We start from the raw sequence: 26,333 nt of genomic DNA, 5'->3' as shown, positions 1-26,333 counted from the left end.
CGGGTGAACCGGTTTGGTTTCCCCACTCCTCCACGTGAAGCCAGCTGGGTGACCCTGGGCCAGTCACAGCTCCCTTAGAGCTCTCTCAGCCCTACCTAACTCACAGGGTGTCTGTTGTGGGGAGGGGAAGGAAACGTGATTGTAAACCAGTTTGATTCTCCCTTAAGTGGTAGAGAAAGTCGGCATATAAAAACCAACTCTCCTTCTATATAGCTGCTTACTGTGTGGCGTTCTCTTTATGCCTTTATATCTTGGACATCAAGTTTAGTTCTTATTAAGGAAGAGGGTAGAATTCCTCCTTATTTCTCTAGGAGCCTCATCACTTTCCCTGCTTCCTTTGCTCCCTACCACAGACCTGTTCTTTATCTGTACGGAGGCAAATTACGGTTGGTTTGTTCTTTTTGATTTGTGTATTAAAGTATGTTTACCAAACTTCCTTTTGTAATTTAGGGCTGCGGTCTTTTTTTTGTGCAGTCAAGTCACAGCTGACTTATGGGGGTTTTCAAGGCAAGAGATGTTCAGGGGTGGTTTGCCATTGCCGGCCTCCACATCACGACCCTGGTATTCCTTGGAGGTCAGCTATCTAAATACTTGCCAGGGTCGAAGCAGAGAGTGTGTGACTGGCCCAAGGTCCCCCAGCAGGTTTCCATGGCAGAGTGGGGATTCGAACCTGGGTTTCCCAGATCCTAGTCCGACACCTTAACCACTACATCATGTGGGAGAGGGGAACTTTGCCCCCACATGTTGGATTTCTGACAGAGAAGTAAAGGTATATTTCACATCCTTGCTTTTCCTAAAAAATATAGGCAGATGACTTATGGAAGTTGATTTCTTGTGAAGTTTTGCTGAACTGTTAACACCGCAGCCTAACTCTGCAGGCTTTGCTGCTCTCTTTCCATTCAGGCCATGTAATAATTACTGTTAATAACAGTCATAAATCAGGAAAATGAGCACCATGGAACCGGAACAGGAACTATAATCCATGTTACTTATTATTTTTCTAGGATAATCCAGCACCAAGCATCTTCCAGAAAGCTGAGCTAGAAGAATCAGAGCCATGAGCACCCCAGAGTACGGCTATAGCTGAAAGAGTCACGTATACCTAACAGATTAGATGAAGAGTTTAATTCTGTGCATGTTTATTCAAAAATAAGCTTCACTGTGGTCCCTATTACTTGCTAGAGGAATAAGGGCCACACAAGAGGGAAGATCACCCTGGGCAATCCTGAAACTCCACAGGATTTACTACTGAGTAAAAATGCTTAGGCTTGGCCTGCACAGCTGCAGTTTTATGCACTCTTGCGCAGTAAACCCTCTTGAATGTAATGGGATTGACTTCTGAGTTAATGTGCATAAGACCTGGTTGTCTGTAAGCCTTTTAGTTCCATCGCATCACTTCTGAATGGTAGTGATGTGATACAGAAAGCAGATGACAGCCACAGGCATTGACAGACCATGAATCTGTCCAATCCCCTTTTAAAGCTATCAGTGGCAACTAGCCATGGTGACTAAAGGGAACCTCCACATTCAGAGGCAGTCAACCTCTGACCCCAGTGCCAGGAGGCAACGTTGGGGGAAGGTCCTCGGCCTCTATGCCGTTGTTGAATCTTGAGAGGAGCTGGTTGGCCACTGTGTAAGATAGGATGCTGGACTAGATGGACCACTGGTTTGATCCAGCAAAGCTCTTTTTATGTTCTTTAGGGTATTGATGCAAAATGTAGTGTACTGCTCTTGGCGTTGCTGTTTCAAGGAGTTTAAGCTCCATTCTAAATATCACTAGTGAAAGCATCCTTGAAAGGGGTCTTGGCCAGCAAAGCCAAGAGTTCATTAGTAGCTGAAACTTAATGAGAATAATAATTTGTGATCATTAAGAATATCTGAATTAAATGCTGTTCGTGGCACTCACTACAAGGGATATTTTACATATGCATATATTTCTCAGAGTTATCTGGGTTTTCTGCATATAGTCTTTGTTCATACCTCGCTTACATTATGAAATGATGAAATTTTTGACAAAATTTCCCTCATGGATCACAGGTCTGGTAATAAAAGGCTGATCGACGGAACTGTCTGACCAAATTTTAAAAATTAGCCAAAAAGCAAAAGGATTTTGAAAACAATTCTTATTAACATTGTGAATGATACTCCTGAAATATATTATTTTAGGATATTTTCAAAACATAAGGGTAGAAGGGAGACTCTTGTGGATTTCTACCATTTCGAGGAACAAAAAATGAGGGGGAGAGCTGCAAGTACGATTCAGAGAGCCTGGAGAAGATGGCTGGTGAGTCAAAAGCGTCACTTTAAAAAAATGCTGGTGTATTCAGTCCAGAATCACAACAAAATGTTCAGTACCTGTCAAGTCACTATTCAAAATGTCTGCTGGCTGAGTCTGTTGGAAGTGGTTGGAGGCCAGTGGCGTAGGCCAGAGAATCGTCTCAGGCTGCATACCATTACATTGAAACAAGAGCAGGTGTTGGTCTTTCTTTTTTAAAAAACATTTTATTAAATTTTAACAAACATAACAAACACTACGTTCATCCCATTCATATACAAATTGGGCTTCTTCCAGGGTTGATGTTTAACAGTTCTTAAAGTCACAATATATCGCCATCTTAATATTTCTAAACTTTACATTTAACATTATGATATCTATCTGTCATTTTTGCTATAAACTGTGGTTTCTTCTGTATTATTTAATTTCTTAAGGCCATTTGCACTTTTACTTTCTTATCAAAATCACTACAGCTTCTCTCTACATTCTAGTGTCTTCTTTAATAGCTTCAAATTTGCATATTCAAAGTAACAGTTCCAGTTCTTTTGGAATTCATAGGTGTTGGTCTTTCTGATGCTGACTTTATCCCTAGAAATATAGCCACTATATCAAAAACTACTCCATCCCCAACTTGTTTAAATGTTTGTTCAGATTTTGAAAGGGTTCCCTCCTTATTTGTTTCACTTTGACAACTGCTCTTAGAATATGGAAGTGGTCACATTGTGACTGACACAAGGGAGACACAATCAGCCTTTGTGTTGTTTTCAGCCTTTGCTCAGAGAAGTGTGAAGGGAGAAATGTGTGTTGTGTGTGTTAAGTGCCGTCAAGTGGCTTCCGATTCACGGCAACCCTATGAATCAATGTCCTCTGAAACATCCTATCTTTGACAGCCTTGCTCAGGACTTGCAAATTGAGGGCTGTGGCTTCCTTTATTGAAGGGAGAAATAGCTTTGATTTATCAGTCATTTTCTCAGTCTGCACTATGCAAGTTTGATGTCGTCTCAGACTAGAAAACAGTTTCTTTACAAGTCTGATCTGAGAGAGAAGGTGGTGTATGTTTATTGCCAGGCACGAGGGCCCTGTAAGAACAAAGGCTGGCAACATTTGCTTCTGTGTGTTGCTTTCAGAACTCATTCCACCTTGGTCCATAAAAGCCAAGAGTGTTTCAGCAGTGTCTTTGTTGTTGTGATGGTCAGCTGAGAACTTCCCCTCATCCCTTGCTACTCGTCTGAAATGTCTTCATAAAGGCAGTGACTCCCAATGTAGGGTTGCCAGCTCTGGGTGGGGAAATACCTGGAGATTTTGGGGGTGGAGCCTGGGAAGGGCAGGGACCTCAGCAGGGTACAATGCCATAGAGTCTACCCTCCAAAGCTGCCATTTTCTCCAGGGGAGCTCCAGTTGTAATAGTGGGAGATATCCAAGCCCCACTTGGAGGCTGGCAACTCTATCCCAAGGGCAGGATGGACAGATACCTTTCCAGGGCTTTGAATTGTTTGTTTGTTTGTTAACGGCCAATGGCCAGCATAAGGCTCTGAATTTGCATCTTGCTTCCCATCCACTGTGCTGATCCGTTGCCTGATCCGTTGCCTACTACAGAGTCCATTTATTGGTTCCTTCTCCTGACTCTTGAAATCCGGGAGAGCATGTTGGGCAGTATTCTGTGAAATTTAATGGTGACTTCACAAGGGTGCCACTCCTCGAGCACTGATGTTGAACGGCCTCCCTTAATTTCAGCGTGTGAGAGGCTGAGCATTGTGCAATACAGTTTGACAGGGAATTGCAGGAAGGGGAAAAACAGTTTGTAAATCCATGTTCGACTTCTCAGACATTCTATGAACTCTTGGGAGCTTGAGTAGGTTGACTTTTGTCCACCCTTTTTTTTTTCTATAGCTGCTCTCAACATTTTGTGTTCCTAGAGCATCAGACTGAGTGTGTGTGTGTGGGGGGGAGGGTTGTGTTTGCTGCTTATAATTGGAGACCCCCTCAAATGTGTAGACACCTCTGCCTTGTTTGTGGCCGACCCAGTTTTACTGCTTTCATAAGTCACACAGAGAACGGCCTCGATCTGATATAGTGATGGTGTGCACAAAATGGGTCAGAGAACCTAGCAGTGATAACAATGTTGTTTCTTGGGCAGGATGTCGGTGTGTTTGACTACTATAAAGATCTAATCGGCTTCAAGCAATGTGGGGAACCTTCACGTCTGATGAGGTACATTGAACCTAAAGAGGTAGGTTTGAGGAGGACATCTGATGAAACACCTCGTGACCCATTGCCTTGTCTAGTTTGGGGCTCCAAGAAGCAATTACTTTGTACCACTCTGGATTACTTGATTAGAACAGCAATTAATTACATGGCTATAAGCAAGATTTAGAATGAATATGTAGGTAAGCAATAGTCCATAACATAAATTCTCAGACTTCAGCAACCAACGCTTTTCCTCCTTTTGATTAAAATATTTTTCCCTTCCTCTCCTCCCTTTCCGTCATTCACTGGACGGCTCCTTGTCAAAGTATATCTGGCAAGTCACAAAGGCCCCATGGCAGCTTCTTTCTTCCCTTCATCTTCAAAACAATACTATGAGACTCTTATCAGCTACCCCAGGAAACAAAGTTTAAGAAACATGACTTCATTATCCATACATAAAGGTCTCAGGGTTAGCTGATTCTGTAGGGCCTCAACTCCCAAGACCCTGACCCAAGATTTTTATACCAGAGACAGCAAGAAACTTCCTTATTGGTTAACTTCTAGACTGCCGAACAGTAGTGGGAGCAGGCCTGGAAATTATTTCAGAGCTCATAGAAATAGATAAAACCTGAACTTCTGGTTCTGAACTGAAAATTGCAATTGGCTGTTATTTTCTTTGTGATTCAGAGTGGTTCTCTCTGTCTCTTTCTGTCTGTATCTTTTTCTCTGCTGAAATAATTTGCATTAGGAAACAGAATGAAAATCAGTTCAATGTTATATCTGAAGTAACCATGATGACTGTACTTTGGAGTCACGAACAAATCAGTGTGTTTTCTCCCTAGTGCTCTGAGGTGATTTTGAAGCTTGGTAATTGTGGGCAGCAGCAGCCTTCAGAAGAGGGGGAAGCAGATTCTGTTGTAGTCCCCTGAGGTGAAGAGTCCCTTTCCCATTTTTTTTAAATAGAAAACTCAGGCGATCCTATTTTGATATTAGCCAGGTGGCTACAATAAGAAACGCCCTCCTCCCGCACTGTGGTCCTTGGACCCCAGTTTAAGGAACTGCTGGACAACTCTGAGAACTGGCAGGTCTGTTCTCCAAGGATCTTGTAATCAAAAGGCCTTATTCTTCTTTTCCGTTGCTTGCAGGCGGAACTCTTAGATGCTGCAGCTGGGGTGCATATCAGATTCAGACTAGGTGGGGTATGTATAAGTAGCATGAAGATTTTTAAGAGTGCAAATGCACTCATATTTTCACATTTTTCTGTTCTTTATGTTTTGAAACCTATTGTAAGCCTCTTTGATACTCCTGACATTAGAGAAAAAAGCAGGGTATAAAAACCAGCTCTTCTTAAAAAAAGGCCCTGAGCTTAAATTAGTAAGGATTTCTCAGACTTGATTACAGCAGTTTAGCACCTCAGTCCATCCAAATGGCAATCAGCCTGAGGGCCAATCTATAGCTAACATGAGTATTTCTCATCCCCCTCCATCTTCATATAAGGCAGGCAGAGATATATAATAATATTTAACATTCATATATAGTGTTTTGAGTGTTCAGAATATTTCATATACATCTTGACAGAAATATTTACTGAGATAAGGTAAATTTATTATCATCCTTATATGCAATAGGGGCTGAGGGTGACAGAGATTAACTTTGCCAAAGACCATCTGGTAAGTTAATAAGTGAAGTAAGGTTTGAAGCAGAGACTTCTCGCAACCACTGCGTTACACCGCCATTCAGTCATTCAACCATTCAGCCAAGATTCTGCCTCCAGTAGGACAATTTTCTTTTTGATTGGTTTCAATAGTTTTAAAATGTGATTTTATTACGTATGTTTTGATTTGTCAGCCCCCTCGGTAACCCTCGCAAGGGTAGAAAGGCGGGATATAAATTTTGTAAAATAAATATGTATCACCACAGCTGAAGGTTTTGATAGGCCAGATAGACGGGTTTAGAAACAGTTTTGCAACTTAAGTCAGACTTCCCCTTTACATAAGATTTTTGGCTGCTTCACACATGACAAACATCTGTTTACTCATGTGGTGCCATGGAAGCTTGCTGGGTGGTCTTGGGCCAACCACACACTTTCAGCCTAACCTTCCTCATAGGGTTATTGTGAAGATACCATGGAGGACAAAAGAATGTTGTATGCCATTTTGGCTCTCCATTGAGGGAGAAAGGTGGTGTATAAATGAAGTTAACTAAATCAATGTGTTCTGAAGGAAAGCCTTCGCTGGCAGGAGAATTCCACACCTTAAAATAGTTGTGTGTCAGTCAGATGACTGTGCGCATAAAACTTTATTGTAGGCTTTTAATTTTTTTATAGTCTGTGCTGAGTCTCTGTGAGAAAGACAGACTATAGATGAAGTAAATAAAATAGATGGGCAACCAGTCTCCAACTTCTAGAAGGTGATTGATCAAACTCCCCTCCCTCCTTTCCCTGAACCAACAGAGTGAAGAGGGACTGTTCTTCTCCCCGCTGCCCCAGTTGTCAGAGGTTTGTGCCTAGAAGAAGAACTATCTCTCATCTCAGTTATGCAGATAGCAATACAATGGGAAGCTGCCTAGCCCGAATAAGCAACATAGCATCAAAACTTGTAATTTTCTTTTAAACTGTCCCTTTGAACCCCTTTGCTTTATCCCTGAACACTAGAAATAAGCTACCGACTTGGAAATCCTATCCTGACTAGAGCAAGATTCAAGTCCGGTAGCACCTTAAAGACGAACAAGACTTTCAGGAGCTTTGACTCTCAAAGGCTTGTACCCTGGGAATCTTGTTGGTCTTTAAGGTGGTACCGGACTCGACTCTTGCTCTTCTGCTGAAGATAGTTTCAAGAGTGTAGCTGTGTGAGTCTGCGGTAGAACAGCTAGATTTGAGTCCAGTAGCACCTTAGAGACCAACAAGATTTTTGGCGTATAAGCTTTCGCGAGTCAAAGAGTCATCAGGTATCCGATGAAGGGAGCTTTGACTCTCGAAAGCTTATACCCCGAAAATCTTGTTGGTCTCAAAGGCGCTACTGGACTTGAATCTAGTTGTTTTTCTACTGCAGACCAACATGGCTACCCACCTGAAACCATATTCTGACTAGTGAATCTGCAGCCCAGACATCCCTCCCTCCCCCACACACATCCCACTACATGCCTGAGGTTACTAGATTTCAGGGAGAGCAATGGGGAGAAGGAACAAAGAATTGCTCAGAAGAGACGGGAAAGAGCAAGTGTGGTGTAGTGGTTAAGAGCGGTGGACTCTAATCTGGAGAACCAGGTTTGATTCCCCACTCCTCCACATGAGCGGTGGACTCTAATCTGGTGAACTGGGTTTGATTCCCCACTCCTCCACATGAAGCCAGCTGGGTGACCTTGGGCTAGTCACAGTTCTCTCCGAACTCTCTCAGCCTCACCTCCCTGACAAGGTGTCTATTGTGGGGAGAGGAAGGGAAGGAGATTGTAAGCTGGTTTGATTCTCCGTTAAAAAAAAAAAGTAGAGAAAGACAGCATATAAAAACCAATTCTTCTTCTACTGCTACTCACACATAGATATCTCCTTTGAGGGATCCTTCTTTCTACCTGTCAGGTGATGAGACCTAGGATGTTTCAGGGAAAATAAGTCAATTGTTACATGCATTGTGGCCTCTTGAGCTGGCAGGTCTTGTTGATTTTGATCGAATTCAGATATTCACATGGTCAATTGTTACATGCATTGTGGCCTCTTGAGCTGGCAGGTCTTGTTGATTTTGATCGAATTCAGATATTCACATGGAATAGTCCTTCCTGGAATTTTCTGTTTCAGTTTGCAGGAAAGGGGCATGTTTTGATGCTCTTCCCTTGGGAGAAAAACCTTTGATCTGCACAAAAGATTAACAGGCTAGGAGAAGCCTAGCAGTCCCCAACCAGCAGTCTGAAGTGGTACATCTGAGGAAAAATACTATCACATTACCCCTCCATGTTTGTATGTGTTTGGGGTCAGGGTATAAATATATATTTTAAGAAAAATACATTCTACTCTACTTGGAGAGGGAATGCCCTAGTTTGAATTAGTGAGGTATCTTAGTCCACAGAGATGTGTAGGGAATTTTAAGACCACTTTAGCGCATTTTGTTACTGTAATGGCAATGGATATTACTTGGATTTCTCATTTTAAAACGGCTATTTCTTTGCAGCTAAAGTTTCCTCCATGCATATATTACAAAGTATTTACCCACAGACCTGTTGTGGATATGTGTGCTAACAGTCCTAAAGACTATGCAAAGCTTGCAACCCTAAAGGGGCAACGAGGAAAGTCCCAGGGAGAAAAAGGGGAGGACTCATGTGGGTGGTACCAACGGATAGAGAATAATGGCTGGAGACTTCTTTCCCCCAGGGTAAGAAAATCGTTCCCTTTACCAGTCTTATTATTGTCTTCTACAAAAATACCAGTACATCCTATTTGGCCAAGGTTGTAAATGTGATATGCTTGCTTATTTACTTACATTCAGGGCTTTCTATAATATATTCTTATATCAGTTGCGTTTGTAAACAAATGTGGCTAACTCCAAAGTGATCACTGGTCTCATGACAAGCACTCACATTTCATTGAGAGCCAGCGTGGAGTAGTGGTTAAGAGCAGTGGACTCTAATCTGGAGAACCGGGTTTTATTCCCCACTCCTCCACATGAGCGTCAGACGCTCATCTGCTGAACCAGGTTGGTTTCCCCACTCCTACACATGAAGCCAGCTGTGTGACCTTGGGCTAGTCACAGCTCCCTTGGAGCCCTCTCAGCCCCACCTACCTCACAGGGTGTCTGTTGTGGGGAGGGGAAGGGAAGGTGATTGTGAGCTGGTTTAATTCTTCCTTAAATTGTAGAGAAAGTTGGCATATAAAAACCAACTCTTCTTCTTCTTCTTCTTTGGTAAGGTTTACTATGGTGAAAGAACGGGCCCTACACAATTTTTTGTGACCAAGATAACTTTCAGCACACATTAAGGGCAAAACTAGACACTGTTGTCCCATTCTAACAACAAGACTTTGTCATGCTCACTGTTTCCTCTGCAAATGGCAGCCAAACCCAGAGTTCAACAACATGTTGCACGTTTTGTTAACTAAATGTAACCAGAGACAGAAAGAGGTGAGAGGGAGGGGGGGCTGGTGTTGATGGTGGCAGCCGTGGGGTCTCCGGTGACCTAGTTCTGGCCTAAAATGAGTGTTTTTGAGGGCACTGAGTAGAGACAACAGCTCCAGGTTGGGGGGAATTCCTGGAGATTTGGGGATGGGGCCTGGGGAGGTCACAGCTCCAGGAGAGCAGGGAGCTCAGCAGGGATGTGATGCCATAGAGACCACCTGCCAAAGCCACCATTTTCTCCCCAGGAACGGAACCCTGTTGTCTGGACCTGAGTGGGAATTCCAGGAGATCCTTGGGCCCCACCTGGAGGTTGGCCACCCTACAGCAAGTCTTGATCAAGGGAGGAAAATGCTTAGCATATTCTTGTAGAAGTTTTCACATGAAACAGTTTGTAACCTGGTCCAACAATATATTTCAGTTTTGGAAGACCCTGGACAGTGTAACTGCTGAAGACAACGTTAAAGTAAAGGAATTTCATTATAGCAAGGTGCTGAAGAAACAAGTAATAGAGAAAAGAAGAAAAAAGAAAAAAATAGAATGGCTGAAAAAAATGTGAGTTACTGCTCATGGAAGATTGGCACGTGATAGTAGACCTTTCCCCCCCAGTGGTTTAAATTAGTTGTATTGAATCATAACCAAGGTCCAATAAATATCCCTGCACAACTCCATTAATGGCTAGTTTGTCAGAGCCTGCTATAAATCATGGCTTAAATACTACTTGTCAGAAATTTTTTAGGCTGATTCTTTCTGCTTATTGCAGGTCTGCATAAACTGTGACACAATTTTAAACATCTCAGAACTAAGTCCCGTGTTATTCAATGGAGTTTACTCCTGAGAAAGTCAACCAGTCGTGCACCCACCACCCTTCCTGCTACCTGCCTGGGATTGTAAAGATGGTGCAGCTGACAGGGTGATAAGTTGCATTTGGCTTGGTGGGACATAAATAGTGCAGGCGTGATCAACACAGTATTTCAGCATTGGTTTCAAGGATTATAAAACTAGATACCTGCTGGAAACAGCAAACACAATTTGGATCCAATTGATCACTGGGGATGAAAGCCACTGGCCGCTTAGCTCTCATAAATAAAGTATAGTAAATCTTTATTCAATATAAAACCTTTCCCAGCAGGATAATATTCTTGTAACTTCTCAAAAAAACAATATCCCCCGTTTTTAAGATGGCACCCAAGAACTCAGCACCCAGGGTGCTCCGTCTCTTATGCATCCAGTCTAAAAACCCGTTTGTTGTACGCCTGGTGAATCAATGGTAGAGCAGTAATTATCCAGGATTATATGCTAAATAAATATGCCAGTGTGTCTTGTGTCCGTAAGACTGGGCTTGATGAGGGAAGTGGGAATGATCTGTTGGAAGTATGTCTCCCAGGTTTCTTGGTACAACAGCAGGCTGGATCCAGTGGTTGGGAAGGAGGGCCAGAGACCTTGTAGTCTGTCAGACTCGTACCAGGATCTTGTTGTGAGTTACCAAAGTGAGTGATGTTATCTTATGTTGGTCTCACAAGACAGCCGAAGGTGATAAAATATTTTCTTCCTCTTATTAGGAGAATTCAAACCATTAACATTCCATGACAATATTTGTAACATTTTTGCGTTCAATCAAACCCCATACTTAAACTTTTTTTCCAATTCTAATCTCACCCCCACCCCCCTTACTCCTTAGTTTCCCCTTTAAATAGTTCAGCCATCTTCTGATTGAGAGTCCTCCTCTGACAATGATGGTTTTGCTCCCCCACTTGCTTCTGCCGCCTTTTCTTCTTCAGAGAGATCCTTTCCAACTAAGTCTTTAGATGGTTGACGTGGTGGTTTGCGCAGATCTCCTTCATATCTTCTTAGGAATTGTTCAGCTTTGACAGTGTCTGTAATCTTAAACCTTTTTGCTTTGAAGAGAAAAGAAATACCTTGCGGGAATTCCCATTTGTATTGAATTCCATTAAATCTCAGTCGTTCCACAATCTCTGCAAAGCCCTTTTTTTTCCTCAGTAGTCTTCCGGGAATCTCCTTCATTAGCCTCACCAGTGTACCTTCTATTGTAAGTGGATTCAAGTAGTGCTTATTGAGAATGAGGTCCCGATGACTTCTGGAAAAAAGTTGAACCAGGCAATCCCTTGGAACTTTATTTTTTGTTGCATAGGCAGAGTTGATTCTATAGGATGTTATAATCATTCCTTCCACAATTGCTTCATCTTCCTGAAGAAAATCAGCCAACAACAATTTCAAATAATTTTTTAAGTCCTTCCCCTCCAGTTTTTCTTTGAGGCAACGTATGCGAATCCAGCTCTCCTTTATTTTTAATTCTAACATTGCTGTATGGTCATCATGTTTTTCTTCTCTCTCTTGACTTGCCTCCATTGACAGTTCCAAAACATCAACTCGTTTTCTGGTTTCCTTGTTATCCTTTGAATGTTTCTGAAGTTTTGCCTCTAACTTGTCCCGTCTCACTGTCAAAGATGAAATAGAGTCTTTCAGAGCAGAAATGGCAGCTGTATTTTGTCCAACAACCACTGTATTTTGATTCAGGCCTTGTTTTACTGATTCCATCTCCTGTTTTACTGCTTCCACTTCTTGTTTCACTGATGTCACCTCCTGAAGTGTTTTAGTCAACAGTTCATGTAGAGAATTTAAGGTAGCATCAGGTTTTTTTGCCATCTTTGCAGCTATAGAGGTCACTGTTTGCACTGGTGAAGTGGCTGGTGAAACAGTTGTGCTGGTGACAGAGGCTCTTCTGTGGAGTAATAAAGTTTGCTGAGTCTGAAGCTGTTTAGGCTCTTTGATAAGTCCTCTAGGATGCTTTTCTGTATCTTTCTTTTCTTTCTCTTTGTCTTTATCTCCCATCCCCAAAAAGTTTAAGATGGCTGTATTTGTAATCCAGAAGAGGGAAAAAAAGGGGGGGTGATGCTTGTTGTTTAAATCATCAGTTTAAAAGTCACATTTACCACTGGAACTTTACTTGATTCAAAATCCAGAACCGGGAGAGTACATTAACACATCTGTTTCTTCAGTCAGCTATCATTTGCCAGCTTTAAACTCCCTCAAGTCTTTAATTCGATTTGTTTTAACAGTTAGCTTGGCTGGAAGGACTGAATTTCAAGTGCGCCACAGCTGGCAAAAAGCCAAGTTTCGGTTTGGATCTGTTAGCGAGTTTTAGATCCAATCCAGAGTACTTTTAATTCTTTCCCAATTACTGTTAGACACCTCAGTGAAGTTGATTTTTAATAGCTCATAGAATGTAAAAAAAACCCTTGTTTTATAGTGATCCAGGTCTCTCTGCCGCTTTCCCCGGCTCCTTGGACTTTAATGGCGCCCGCTCCTCGGCTCACCTATCCGAGCATTCGTCGCCGCTTCTGAGGCAACGAGCGCTCCTAGGATGGGGAGCCCACCGGCGCCAAAGTCAGCATCCCCACTTCTTCAAGGGGTGCCGTTTGCCAGGTGTTGGGGGGCGGATTCCCTGCCCCCCGCCACTTCAAGCCCGGAGCGCGATCGTTCGCGCTACCGCGGCATTCCCCCCGGATCCGGAAGTCCAGTAATTATCCAGGATTATATGTTAAATAAATATGCCAGTGTGTCTTGTGTTCGTAAGACTGGGCTTGATTAGGGAAGTGGGAATGATCTGTTGGAAATATGTCTCCCAGGTTTCCTGGTACAACAGCAGGCTGGATCCAGTGGTTGGGAAGGAGGGCCAGAGATCTTGTAGTCTGTCAGACTTGTACCAGGATCTTGTTGTGAGTTACCAAAGTGAGTGATGTTATCTTATGTTGGTCTCACAAGACAGCCTAGGGTTTCTTTTGGTGTACCGCCCACCTAACTGCTTAACAGTCTCCCAACATGAGCTATCTGAATTGATCGTTATATTGGTACTAGAGGTTCCCAGACTCAAAACTCTTCACTGTGTGGGACAGATAAGGACTTCATGGTCACCATGACAGCCATAGAGAAGTCTTCATTTGCACTAAGCCCTATGCACATAGATGGCGATACCCTTTTTGGTGTTCTATGCAGGGCATGACAATATTAATCTGAGACAAGAGGAGACTATCCCAAGAAATTAAACGAGCTAATAATACCTCTTTAACAGAGGGCCTGGTGCCTCTGGCTTGAAAAAAGACTGTTATGAGACCCCTCTTGGAAAACCTGCCCCTTGAAGCTAGGGATTTGAGCAACTACAGGCTAGACTTTAATTTACTGTTTCCCAGCAACATAATTGGAAAGAGTAGCCTGACAACTGCAAGTGTTTTTGAATGACACAGCTAGATATGTGATGGGAATAAAGCTGATGTGGGAATAGGTGTACAGGTTGTTCTGAGTGGTTTGGTATTTCTCTGTAAAGATCAAGTTTGCATTCTTGGGGTGCTTCTAGATTTATCACTGTCCCTGGATAAACACATGACAATTGTAGCCAGGCGTGCCTTTTATAACCTAGGCCGGTTCACCAACCATGGACATTCCTGGATGAATTGGACCTGATGGCTTCTACACATGCTCATTTCGGTGTTTTACAGGGATCTGTTTTTGAACATGGCCCGGAAATGTCAGAGGGGAGGGGCTGCCACAATGACAGTAGAACCCCAGTGCCTTACCAACAGCACGAGGTTCCAGTTTCCCAGGCCCAGTTCAAAGTGCTGTGTTGACCTTTAAAGCTCTATAGCTTGGGCCCCCAGTTTCTGAAGGATCACTTCCATCCATATCAACTTGCCTGGATCATGAAGTTTGCTGGGGGTCGGGGGCAACAGGAACCTGCACTGGCTAAAATATGACTGGGTGGAACTCCTGGGAGGGCCTTTTTAGCTGCTATCATCCACGCGTTGGAAGCCCCCTTCTGTTCTGCTCTGTCTCCCATTGCTGTCTCTGCAGTTCCCTGTTAAAAATACACTTGTTTATGATTATTTATTTCTTTCATTAGATTTATACCCTGCCCTTTCCCGGCCAGAGCCAGGCTCAGGGTGGCTTACAACGCTTCAATACGGTGACATAAAATCATATACAGGGTAAATTTATAAAAGCATAAAAATCTACATTTCTATTCATCGTTAAAATCCTAGAAAAAAACCTGGCTAATACAGATGGCGCCCTAACTAAATTTCTCTCTGAAATCAAGTTTCTCAGAAGCCTTTCAGAATACTGGGCTTTGTTGCCCTGCGTTTTAAACTTTTTAAATTGTTTTATCTGATTTTAGCATTTGTTGCATTTCTCGGTTGTTGTTTTTTATAATATTCATTTCTTTCTTGGGTATGGAAGGTGGGTGAAATAGTAAATGATGGAAAAAGGTCAAATAGGTTGTTTATCAGTCAACACAGAAGGTCAAATTAGTTGACCAACTAAATTCATTCTGGTGCAGGGCTGGGTGGGATGGAGAGGCAGGCAAATTTGGAACTGTTGTTAAAAATGGAAACCAGTCCTGCTAATATCCATCCTTGGTGTTGCAACTTTGAAGCTTCCTATTCACAAGGTGTATCCACGTAGTTTGTTTTGCTAGCTCTCGGAGTTAGAAGACTGGAAACCCATGCATTAAGAGGGCTCATCCCCATACCAAAAGCAGACTGACAAGGTCAGCGCAGAGGACGGAGCTACAGGTTCACCAGAATGGAGTTGGTCGCTCTAAAGCCTGCATCAGGAAGTTCTTTTGAATACAGCACTCTGTGCTGGGCTCTTGGAAGGCACCATTGCTGGAAGCCGCTCAAGGAGGCTTCCTTTAATCTCGGGTGCTGTTGCTAACGGACAAATTGAGGAGCTTTGTCGGAACTCTCATGCGGAACTAAAGCCAGTTAACTAGGAGGAGCCAAAATGGAGACACCTGTTGCCATGCAGGACTTTGAGATTTGTAAGACACTGCATGAGTTCCAGTCCCTGGAATTAGGTTGCAAGTGGCTGTGCGTAACTGGGAACTTGTGCCCGTGCATCCTCAAAGGGTGAGGGACACACCTCTAAGATCACACATGGATGCCTCTAGAAATATCGCTGCCCTAGGTGACCACTGGGGAGGGCTTGCACAGCCAGGACTGCCTTGACATTCACTTGATCATACAGCACCTTGTTAACATTACATAAGTGTCGGAGCTCTCTTCAAAGCCTGTAGTTTGCCTGTAATGTAAGTGCTGGTTCCTCCCTGCTGAGAATAGCTCCCATCTCTTTGTAAAAAGTGCTTAGGGTTTTCCTTAGCATTGTCCTGTAAACAAAAGTGTACCTGAATGTATTACAGATGTGCTAATTTCTGTTATATTATTTTCTTAGCTGAGCCCATTTAAATGCTATTCATGTGCTTTGTTTTGCCCTTTTAATCATTACATTGTTCCTGTAACGCAGGGACCCCAAAGTGGTGCCCAAGGGCACCATGGCACCCACCGACATCTTTTTTGGCGCCCACTAAATGATTTTAGGAAGGGTGTGTGTGAGGGGGCCTTCTCACTAGAAGGGCTTCTGATTGGCCATTGAATATCTAATTGGCTGTGCAGATTAAAATAACATCGTTTCAGCGGTAATAGCCGCTGCAGCGTTGGCTTTATTCTCACTCACAATTCTCCCCCCCCCCAGTACATTTTAAAAAATTATTCCCCTGGTCTCCTGTGCTTGTGCTTCCTCTGAGTGTGGGGGGCTCTACTCCCGCAGTGGCCATTTTGTGGTTGCGCCCACCACCTGGTGTCAGGATTCCAAAGGTGCCCACAGGCTCAAATAGGTTGGAGATCCCTGCTCCAATGGGTTAACATTGGCCAATATCCAGGGAGAAAGTCAAACATTTTACTCATGTAAAAAATATTTTTTAGAAATATTTTGAGAAGAACAAAAAAGGCAATTTAAATTAGATTCTTACTGCAGCATTCAGCTATAGGCTTGTAAAATGACTTAAAAAAAAAAAAACCTAAGCTGCTGTGTAAGCCTAAGGTTAAACTGCCACCTACTTTGAGAACAGCGAAACATATACAATGAAAACACATCCCCCTGTTTTCTAGGTACCATGGACAAAGCCTGCAGGTTAAAACGCTGGACCCAACCAAAACCTTCTTAATCCAACGAGCAGCGGAAGGGTTAATTTCCTGCCTGGGAACCGAAGGATTTGATGGCGTGATGGAATGGGAAGTGGACGAAATGTTAAAATGGACGAACGCGCTCGACTATGAAGAGTAACTTTTTTTTTTTAAGTGGCCCTTTTTTCCTCCTCTGTCTACACTCTTCATTGCTGAAAAGGCTATCTTGGTTTCTTTCCAATTGTATTGAGGGCGATACTTTTCCAACAGTTTTTATGTTTAAAATCCATTCTGGGAACAGAAAACCGTAACATGTATTTTCGCTTGTCATTGTTCGATTTCATGGAATGTGCTTGTATGCTGTTGTGTCTAGGTACGTCAAGCAATGGAAGGCAATTGGAACAAGCAAGCTTTCGGAAGACTTCTCAGGTATGGGACCACAATTCTTGTCAGCAAATCTCTGTGCAACGTTCTGTTCAAAAGTGACACAAAAATAGAACAAAATCTACAATGATTTTTGGGGTACGTGGGAAACCAATTGGAAAGAGGTTTGCCGTAGGCAGCAGTTGAAGCTCAGTTGATACAAAGCTCAAATACTCCTCCACTGACACCGAGAGACAGGAATTGGAGTTCCTAAGGCTTGGGCTGGAGATCATTAGTCACTCCTGAATACATGAATGCTTCCTGGCAGCAACGGAAGAGTCTCTAGTTCTTAAGCCTGAAGACTCTGCTGCCAGGAGAACTCACATGAACACATGAAGCTGCCTTATACTGGCTGTTACCGCACTAGGTATTCCCAGCGATGTATTAAGAGTTTGGAAATGTTATAAAAAATACTATTCACACTTTCTATGTATTCCCACCAATGTATTAAGAGTTTGAAACTGTTATAAAAAATACTGTTCTCACTTTGTTTGGCCCCTTTAGCTGTGAAGACGTCTTCCAACCATTTTTTAGCCGTGGCATCCAAAAACCCTTTAAAGCGATGTTTTTTATAACATTTCCAAACTCTTGATACATCGCTGGGAATACCTAGTGTGGTAACAGCCACTGAGTCAGACCCTTGGTCCATCAAAGTCAGTATTGTCTACTCAGACCGGCAGCGGCTCTCCAGGGTCTCAGGCTGAGGTCTTTCACATCACCTACTTGCCTAGTCCCTTTAACTGGAGATGCTGGAGATTGAACCTGGGATCTTCTGCACGCCAAGCAGATGCTCCACCACTGAGCCACGGCCCCTCCCCAACTCCCTCCTGCAAGTCTTCCCCTCCAAGAGTAAGTTAGAGAAATGGCATGGGAGTCACAGGGGTGAGGGGAAATGCCAAGTTCTGTTCAGAAAATGCCACTTTCAGCATGGCATGAGTGTTTGTTTTGAACTCTTAGTTCAGAACGGGATGGCTGAATTGGTTTGGGCCCAATCCAAAACGAAGCCCAAATTACCTTACATGAAGCTGGCGTGGGGGCCCATTCCTCACTAGTTGCACCTTATTGCCCTACACCCATTTTTGATGCATGATAAAAAAATGTCACTGTGGAATTTTACTATTGCAAAAACCCAATCTTGACCCATTATATGAAAAAGCTATCCCACGTAAAAGGATCAATGTATTGCTTGGAAAAAGTAGGTGTTGAACCATATTTTTAATATGCGTTTCCTATAGTATTAAAATTTATTTATTTAAAACATTTTTATGCCACCTTTTCACCTGATCAGGATCCTCAAGGCGGTGCATATAAAAACATTAAAGCAGTTTTTAAAAAACTTGCAGTAATGGTTTAAATTATCGGTAGAAAGGTACCGGCTGGATATTAAGAAAAAATTGTTTACAGTAAGAGTAGCTCAGCAGCGGAATCGGCTGCCCAGGGAGAGGGTGAGCTCCCCCTCACTGCCAGTCTTCAAGCAGCAGCTGGACAAACACTTGTCAGGGATGTTCTAGGCACATCCTGCATTGAGCAGGGAGTTGGACTAGATGGCCTTTATGGCCCCTTCCAACTCTATGGTTCTGTGAACATTTAAAATTTTAAAATAATTCAATAGAAATACATAAAAAAATACCAGAACCAGGAAGGAAGGCCAATAGGTTATTGGGGATATAACCAAACAAAAAGTGGTCACCTGGTGGTGGAGGTCATGGATAGAGGAAGACAGATGAATCTCCGTGGGGAAAGTGTTCCAAAGTTTTGGTGCCATGTCCAAGAAAGCCCTTTCTCAGGTTGCCCACCCATCCAGCCTCAGATGGTGGGGGCAACCAAAGCAGGGCTTCTGAAGATGACCAGAGTGAACAGGTAGGTTTATATGGGAGAAGGGGGTCCTTGAGGTATGTTGGTCCCAGGCCTTATAGGGCTTTAAAGGTCAATACATGTCAATAACAGTATCTTGAATTGAATCAGGAAGCAAATTGAAAACCAGCAAAGATAGAGCAAGAGTGGAGTTATATGGTCCCTATGAACCCACTCAATTGAACTCTTTGGCCACATCATTCTGTACCAGCTGTAGCCCCATATAGAGTGTATTGTAGTAATCTAATCTAGATGTTCCCAAGGCATCCATCATAGTGGCAAGATCATTTCTGCAAAGGAAGAGCTGCAGATGAATGGCAACCCTGGCCTTCGCTGCCGCCAGTTTATCAAACAGGACACCCCAGTCCAGGAGCACCCCATGCTGCAACCCAATCCAGAACCAGGGATAACCCCAAAATTTGATTAAACTGGGTGTCATTGTGTGTAGTTTATTACATTGGGGTCTTCAGTTTTAAAGAATGCCGGAGAAGAGGCAGGCACATACATTACTTAATTATCAGCGCTGTTGTCCACAATTAAGTAGTGCATTTGAGCATTCTAAGGCATTTTCTAAGAGGCCAAAGAAACACATGAGATCACGCAATAGGCTGTTGTAAACTTGCCTACTGCCAGGATTATTTATGGTTTGGCAAAGAACTACTTCACTTTAAAAAGCAACCTCAGGGAAAATCTGCAGGGTGATATTTTGAAAGCCTTTACACACTGATGTAGGCAGAGACCTTGGTTCTTCCACTGCAGGGTGAGAGAGAAGCACTTAATCTCTTACTTGCAGAAATGAATCAAGGTCTCCATTTACTACTGTTTCTACAATCTTGGGCTAGAGGGAAGAATGGTACCTCTGTGGCCACTTTAATTCAAACTGTTTCTTAGAGGTAGCCCTTAGAGCCAGTGTGGTGTAGTGGTTAAGAGCGGTGAACTCAAACCGGGTTTGATTCCCCACTTCTCCACATGAGCGGTGGACTCTAATCTGGTGAACCGGGTTGGTTTTCCTGCTCCTACACATGAAGTCAGCTAGGTAACCTTGGGCTAGTCACAGTATTCCTGGCTGTCTCCCACTTTTTTCATTCTTACTCTTCCCCTATTGGTGTCATATTGCATCAATAAGTTTCTGATCTTCTAGAGTTAGTCATGGCAGTTTGAGTCAATTTTTATTCATGGCTAAACTTAATTTCAAAACTTGGAAGGGCATCCTTCCACACCTTGCTAATTTAAATAGCCCTGCTGCATAGAGTAACCCACCTTCGGGACTCTTCTTCCACCAACAGACCCTTCATTTCCAACATTCCTTTTGTGTGTTTGTTATGGTACCATGTGAACATTGGCCAGATGCGATAATATGCATAAGTTCTGAAGGTTACAGAATTCGTATCACTGTAAGGCAAAGGCTTGTTTTCCGTAAAGGTTCGACGGTGCTCTTCTAAGCAGTCGAACCCTTCTAAACCCACTTTTTTTGATGGTCTTTTGATGGTCTTAGAAGGGTGTAACTCTGCTTGGGATGGCTTTGAGAGTATACAGAGCTCTGATATAAACTCATATGGCCATCCAGTAACTTAGTGGCTTAGTGAAATTTGACCCAAATATGTATAGCTCATAGATTATGTTGAACACATGAAGCTGTTTTCTGCCACTTATCATTTATCTGACTTTTGTGTATTCGGAATAGCAGCAGAAAGGTCTCTTCCAGTTGCTAGGAAGTGACCTTGGGACTTCTTGAATAACAAGAATGTGCACTACTATGGAGTGATGGCCTATCCCTTATTATTAACTACTACTACTACTACTACTACTGGGTCAGCATCGTCTCCTCTGACTGGCAGCTATGTTACAGGGTCTCAGATGTCACCTATTATCTGATTCTTTTCACTGGAGATGCTGGGGCTCAATCCTCTACCCCTGAGCCACAGCCCCTCCCCTATATTATTCAGATTTCCTTAATTTCCTTTTCTAATGTTTAGGTTCCTGGTTTACTAAAAGCTACAAACCACCTGAATCATCTGAGAGACAAGAGATGATCCAAAATGCACCTCAACAGCAACAGAGTTTAGTTAAAAAAATGTCAATATCAAGAAGTATCCTGTATAACTGAAGATGGATGGGGGGGGGGGAGCCTGGAAAAATAAATGTATTAATTGCAATGGTAACTTCTTAAGCACTAAGTAAAATGAAACTTACGGAGATAAAAAGTAATTCTGCTAGTGGGATGTAGAAATAGAATCCTTGTTGCATGTGTCATTGTTGCATTTCCTGGCACACGAACACACTATCCAAACTGGATCTAACTGTACTGTGCTGTAAAGTTAAAAAACCTGAAGTACTTATATGGTTATAAATTGTTAAAATGAAGAGTGCTTCTTAATTTTACTTGTCTAAAATATGTTTAAAATGATTGGATTATTAGACTGTTGCTCCGTCTTGTTTAAGTTTGAAGTTAGAATAAAGCTGAGAAGGGAGGGGGGGAGAAAGCTCTCCGCTACTATATCAGAATGAGAACAACGAGCAATCCTTGGCAAGAACAGAGAAGTTTGTCAGTAAGTCTTATTAGGAACAAGTAAGTGATAAAACTTGGACATGTATGTTTGAAATCCACAGAGAAAGCTGCTGCCTCCCCCTAACAAGAATGATCTAGTCCCTGTTCTAGTACCATAGTAAAACTCTTGCAACTTGCCTCATATCTTAGTTTTGTCTTTTTTTCTTACTGCTACACTGCAAGGGAATAAACTGTAAAATATATTTTGGAGATAAAGAAATTGTGTATGGGCTTTGTTTTTCCTGTACATAATAAAGCTGCCACTCAGTTTTAAACTACAGATCAGCCCCCAGCTGTGGTCAGGATGTAGTAAATACTGTTCCCATTTATATCATATCAATGATGAATCAGCACAGAATTCAAAAAGAAGGACATTATGAAAATTTATTCTTTCCATTAAGATAACCATACATTCCAGAAAGTATTACAATATAAAGAAGCAGATCTGTGATTGTACATATTTTAGCTTACTCACATAGTAAGTTCATATTAATGTCCCTTTAAATGGTAATAAGGGGCATGAACTGTAGGATAAGGCTCCTATTTCCATGATATAGAATCGGTGAAAAGCACACGTTGCACGTGGGCAGGATGACACTAGGATTTTGATTTAGATTCTCTGGCATGGAGCGTTCCCTCAAGCCTAAGGAGCCTGTCTCCAATGTAAGTGGCTCTTCTTTCCACTTCAGTTGGAGGAAGTCTCTTTAGGCAGCAAGAAGGCTTCACACTTTGCTGCATGGAATGGTAGGATATGTGCCTTCAGCTTTTAAAACAAGCATTTTACCCAGTATTTATAAAAAGCAAAAAATTATCCAGCAGTTTATAGTGGAGGGATTTATTGTGCCTATTTACCCTCAATAATACAAACAATTGTAGCCATAAACAACTGCCGAAGTAAAATTCTATCTACAAATATAAATGTTTACATTATACATTAATTTTATCATTTCCAAATGTCTTTCTTTTCCAGTACTGAAATGCAGTCTTCTGGACTGTATAACTTATATCAGTTTTAAGCATGATATTTTGGGCCGTGGATTAAACACAAGGGACAGTTTTACGGGCCTGGTATACAAAGATACCATCCACATATTACTGATAAAGGTTCCCAGCTATTTCCCACAGCTAGTGTGCATAGTAAAATTGGCGGGTGTCTTTTCTCAACCGCACTACTATGTATTTCTGATAGGGGAACTCACATCAGTCTGGAAGTGACCTCTGTATGGAGTACCTTGTATGGCAGCCAGCCAAAGTGACCCCTGTGCATTTCCCAACACCAGATTTGAAGACAAAGTTCTGGCCCTTTTAATACATAGAAGCCACAAAGAGCAGCACTATATTGCAGTACCATTCCTAGGTTGTAAACCAGGTGGGAGTTCTGGAAATACGTTAACCATTTCTTTTATTTTAAATTCAAGCAAATTATAGCAGTAGTATTAACTTTTTGAAATAAAGTGGTCTTCTTTCTTTTCTGGCTTCATAACCATATACTGTGTATTCTTATTCAACAGAAAAGCAACCCGGTACCCCTGGCCTTTTATTGACTAACAAGAAGGACTTACAACATGTAAAAAAAAAAGTTTTCAAGGGATTTTTACGTAATATGAAATGTTGACCACTCCTCCTGCTCCTCTCAAATGAACCCATTTGCTCATTTAAACCTACCATACATGCTCACACCCAGGCTTTCCACCCCGGATAGAGGCGGCTGAGATTTTTGGGATCCATTGCTTGCTGTATGAGAAGGTTCACCTGACCTCCCACGCTGAGCACTGTTCCCTCCTCTACTCCTTTCAGTTTCTCCTGCAGTCGCATCAGGACACGCTCAGCCACTTTATTAAAGGTCTGGGTATCGCTACTGAGAATAAGAAAACGGAAAGTTATGAAACCTGTCGGCAAAAAACAAACAAAAACACCACCACAAAGGTAGACAGAGGTTCCTTACCTTGCTTTAGTGTTGCATTCTTGGTTGGAAGGGTTGAAGCTTCCACTGGCATCAACCTCATCCTCTGGCCTTTGCTGCAGATACAAAGCTTTTAAAGGGTTCATGGTCCAGTCAAAAAGAGGGTCATACAGAAGCACCTGGATGTGACAAGACACAAAGATGTCTCTACATAAAGCCAGCAGTACCATCCCTAGGCTGAAACCTCTGGGCCTCCATGTGTGACATTCTTACGCTGGGTATCAGGTCAAGCCACAGAGAAATTCTGGCATGGTGACAAATCTAGTGTGCAATGTGCCACAGACACAAGCATTAATGGCAATGGTGATTCTGGGGGAAGCCGATAATGATGTCATTTTGGTAACATTAAAGAATTCAAGGAATTAAAACACACTTTTCAGTTTGCAGCTGGAGACGTGAAGAAACACTTACCTCTACAATTGTTAGCAGAGCTTCTTGGGAATTTCTCATAACAGCCATAGTTTTTTCACAGCACCTAGAAAATATCATACTTTCTGAACCAGTTTGCAATATTAATGTTAACGCGAGATTACTTTTCATTTTTTACAACTGTTTATTGGCTCTACTTGACTCACATATTATATGGTAACACATGTATCTAATTAATTAGCCAATATTCTAGGCAGTTTTGCAAAGAACTGAACAGCTAGGATTCTACTGAGCATTTAATGTAGAACTGTTATCTTAAGACACGGCATTTGCATTAACCACCTTACCTCCTGAAGACTCCCTCAACTCCAGTGATACCCATTCCATCCACTACATCTCTAGTTAACCTAAAAGGTACAGTTTCTGGGGTAGGAAGGATTTTGCCTTGCTCAAAAGCAACACCTAACAGGAACAGGAGACACACAAATATTTTTAAAATAAAAATCCAACAAACGAAATAAAACGTGAAACCCAATTCTCTCGTTTAATACATACCTAGATCTATGTGTACTAGTTCTGCAGTTTGCTCATCTAGCAGAATATTCTGTACATGTCTGTCTCCAAGGCCAAGGATGTAGCCAACTGAAAGAGAAAAGTCTCAAAATGAAGCCAACAAGTACATTAACTGTACGTTTCATTCAACTGTGTCTCATATATGTATTTTTTAAAAATTATGTAACTTCTAAAATAGAGCACATCCAGAGATAAACCAACCTGTTTGACTCTACACATGCTCTTATTTTAGAAGCTGCACAAGATCCAAAGAGCTTCTGTGAATGGTTGGGATGGGTGTCTTCTTTCCCTTCCCACCACAGCCCATCTTGGTGCACTGAATGACACTCTGAAAGGTCCCCTTACCTACCAGAATGGTTTTTCCAGGGCTGTTAGAGGGTTGGTGCATGTGTAGCTGCCACCCCAAGCCTGCTGACTGAGGAAAGGTCATCTCTAATATACTCTTTTTATTCCCCTAACACAGTTAAAGCACCAGAATCAAAATACCCAAGAAAAATAAAGCACGCACCTTAAGTGTCCACCATTTCCAATTACATTTTACCTTCAGGGATCAAATTCCACACATACCAATTAACAAACGAAAGGTTAAGCAGTCGAGTCTGTCAAACAGATTAAAACTTCTAGGCCTAATCACAACTGCTTGGATAAAAATGCTATTCTTCACAACTTCTCATCAGTCTTTTGGGGAAGGGTCATATGCTTAATTTCATGGAGAATAATACAACAGCAATAGGTCGGAAAATGTTTAACTGCTAAACCATGGCAAAACCAATTTACCTATTGATGATGTAGCCACGCTGCATGTGTATGCCAAACGTTTCTCGAACCACACCGCTGGATCTAGAAATTTTTCCATGCAGAAGTAGCGAAATACAGGTTGAAAATTCTGGCAAATGTCCATGAAGGTAGCATATTTCTCCTCAGAATCTTTCTTCTGTGCATCCTGTGAAGTGAAATATTAATAATTTAGAGACAGTAATTGCTTCCCTGCCTAGCCTTTACTCTGGAGGAACAGATGCTATGAAGACCTTTTTTTATTCTGAGGATGCCTTAATTAGGCTACACAATTACACAAAGTGTTACAAAGCAGGAACTGGTTAGTTGATACGGCTTCAGTTTCCCCAGTGGAGCAGTCAGCAGTTCCCTCGTTCACTAAAGGGAATGAGATATTTATTTGGAGCTAGATCGGATACTTCCTCTCTACTGGCAGCAAAGGTGCTGCTGACGCGAGGCAGGAGGGGCAATTTTGACCACTTTCCCCTCCTCACTGCAGCTGTCCGTTCCGCATGTCTTTCAGATAAACAACGTAACACCTGTAACTGTTGTTCATCAACCAGCTGCACATGCACAGTTCCCATGTGGGACTGCACAGAGGCCATGTAAACACATGGTTTCCCTAACCAGCCCCACCACCTTCGAGAGCTCACAGGCACCAGCTGGAGGAAGGGGGAAGCAGGGAAAATCTGCCTCTGCTGGCAGTGCGTAGGATCCGGCCTTTTTTTATCCTTTTGTTTCGACTCACCATCATTTTCTTTTGACAAACGCTGATACTGTAATCCTGTGGCCTGTATCTTTTGTGAGCACTGTTGTCAGTATTGATAAGGAATTCGCCCAGAGGAATTGTTCCTGTGCACCACTCTAGGACGCCACTTCTCTGAGAGAGGGGAACCACCTAGGAGATAACCAGATGCACGTTAAGTGGGCACAATTGGCAAACTCATTTCAAATCATGTTTAAAAGCCATGCTTTGCGACAGAGTTCATACAAAATGGAACCAGGGTGATCGAATCCCGGCTTGGATTTACCCAGGCTAGCCTGATCTCATCAGATCTCAGCAGCTAAGCAGGGTGAGCCCTTGTTAGTAACTGGATGGGAGATCACCAAGGAATGCCAGGTTTTTTGTGCAGAGGAAGGCTCTGGCAAACCACCTTTGTTAGTCTCTTGCTTTAAAAACCCTACAGGGTTGCCATACGTTGGTGGTAAGTTGACGGAACTTTACTTACACACACGCATGCACGCACGCACACACACACACACACACACACACACACAGGCTCCCAGTTTTTAA

At 42.5% G+C, this 26,333-nt stretch overlaps 2 protein-coding genes across 2 annotated transcripts in view; one reads left to right on the top strand and one right to left on the bottom strand.

Moving 5' to 3' along the window:
* The first annotated feature begins 1,057 nt into the window (after positions 1-1,057).
* On the top strand, positions 1,058-20,919 carry C12H11orf65 (chromosome 12 C11orf65 homolog). Its single transcript, XM_056858879.1, has 9 exons — positions 1,058-1,071; positions 2,167-2,284; positions 4,413-4,505; positions 5,608-5,661; positions 8,623-8,823; positions 9,980-10,113; positions 16,521-16,691; positions 16,909-16,964; positions 20,789-20,919. Exons 1-9 carry the CDS (start codon positions 1,058-1,060, stop codon positions 20,917-20,919), a joined length of 972 nt encoding a protein of 323 aa, XP_056714857.1.
* A 2,074-nt stretch (positions 20,920-22,993) lies between these two features.
* Positions 22,994-26,333, bottom strand: part of ATM (ATM serine/threonine kinase) — a 57,350-nt gene continuing 54,010 nt past the window's right edge. Inside the window, exons 56-62 of the mRNA XM_056858073.1 lie at positions 25,788-25,937; positions 25,043-25,208; positions 24,248-24,334; positions 24,040-24,154; positions 23,735-23,798; positions 23,306-23,442; positions 22,994-23,218 (exon numbers count right to left, since the gene is read on the bottom strand). Coding sequence (XP_056714051.1) covers positions 23,035-23,218; positions 23,306-23,442; positions 23,735-23,798; positions 24,040-24,154; positions 24,248-24,334; positions 25,043-25,208; positions 25,788-25,937 — 903 coding nt within the window. The 3' untranslated portion in view covers positions 22,994-23,034. The remainder of the gene's footprint in view (positions 23,219-23,305; positions 23,443-23,734; positions 23,799-24,039; positions 24,155-24,247; positions 24,335-25,042; positions 25,209-25,787; positions 25,938-26,333) is intronic.

The sequence above is a fragment of the Euleptes europaea genome, chromosome 12 (genome assembly GCF_029931775.1).
Source record: "Euleptes europaea isolate rEulEur1 chromosome 12, rEulEur1.hap1, whole genome shotgun sequence".
NCBI classification, from domain to species: domain Eukaryota; kingdom Metazoa; phylum Chordata; class Lepidosauria; order Squamata; family Sphaerodactylidae; genus Euleptes; species Euleptes europaea.
The sequence above is the reverse complement of the archived record's forward strand: the minus strand, read 5'-3'. Positions and strand labels throughout refer to the sequence as shown.

Coding starts and splice junctions, on each gene's coding strand:
- C12H11orf65 (XM_056858879.1), top strand. Junction 16,692..16,908: donor AACGCGCTCGACTATGAAGA/GTAACTTTTTTT, acceptor TGTTGTGTCTAG/GTACGTCAAGCAATGGAAGG. Junction 16,965..20,788: donor GCTTTCGGAAGACTTCTCAG/GTATGGGACCAC, acceptor TCTAATGTTTAG/GTTCCTGGTTTACTAAAAGC.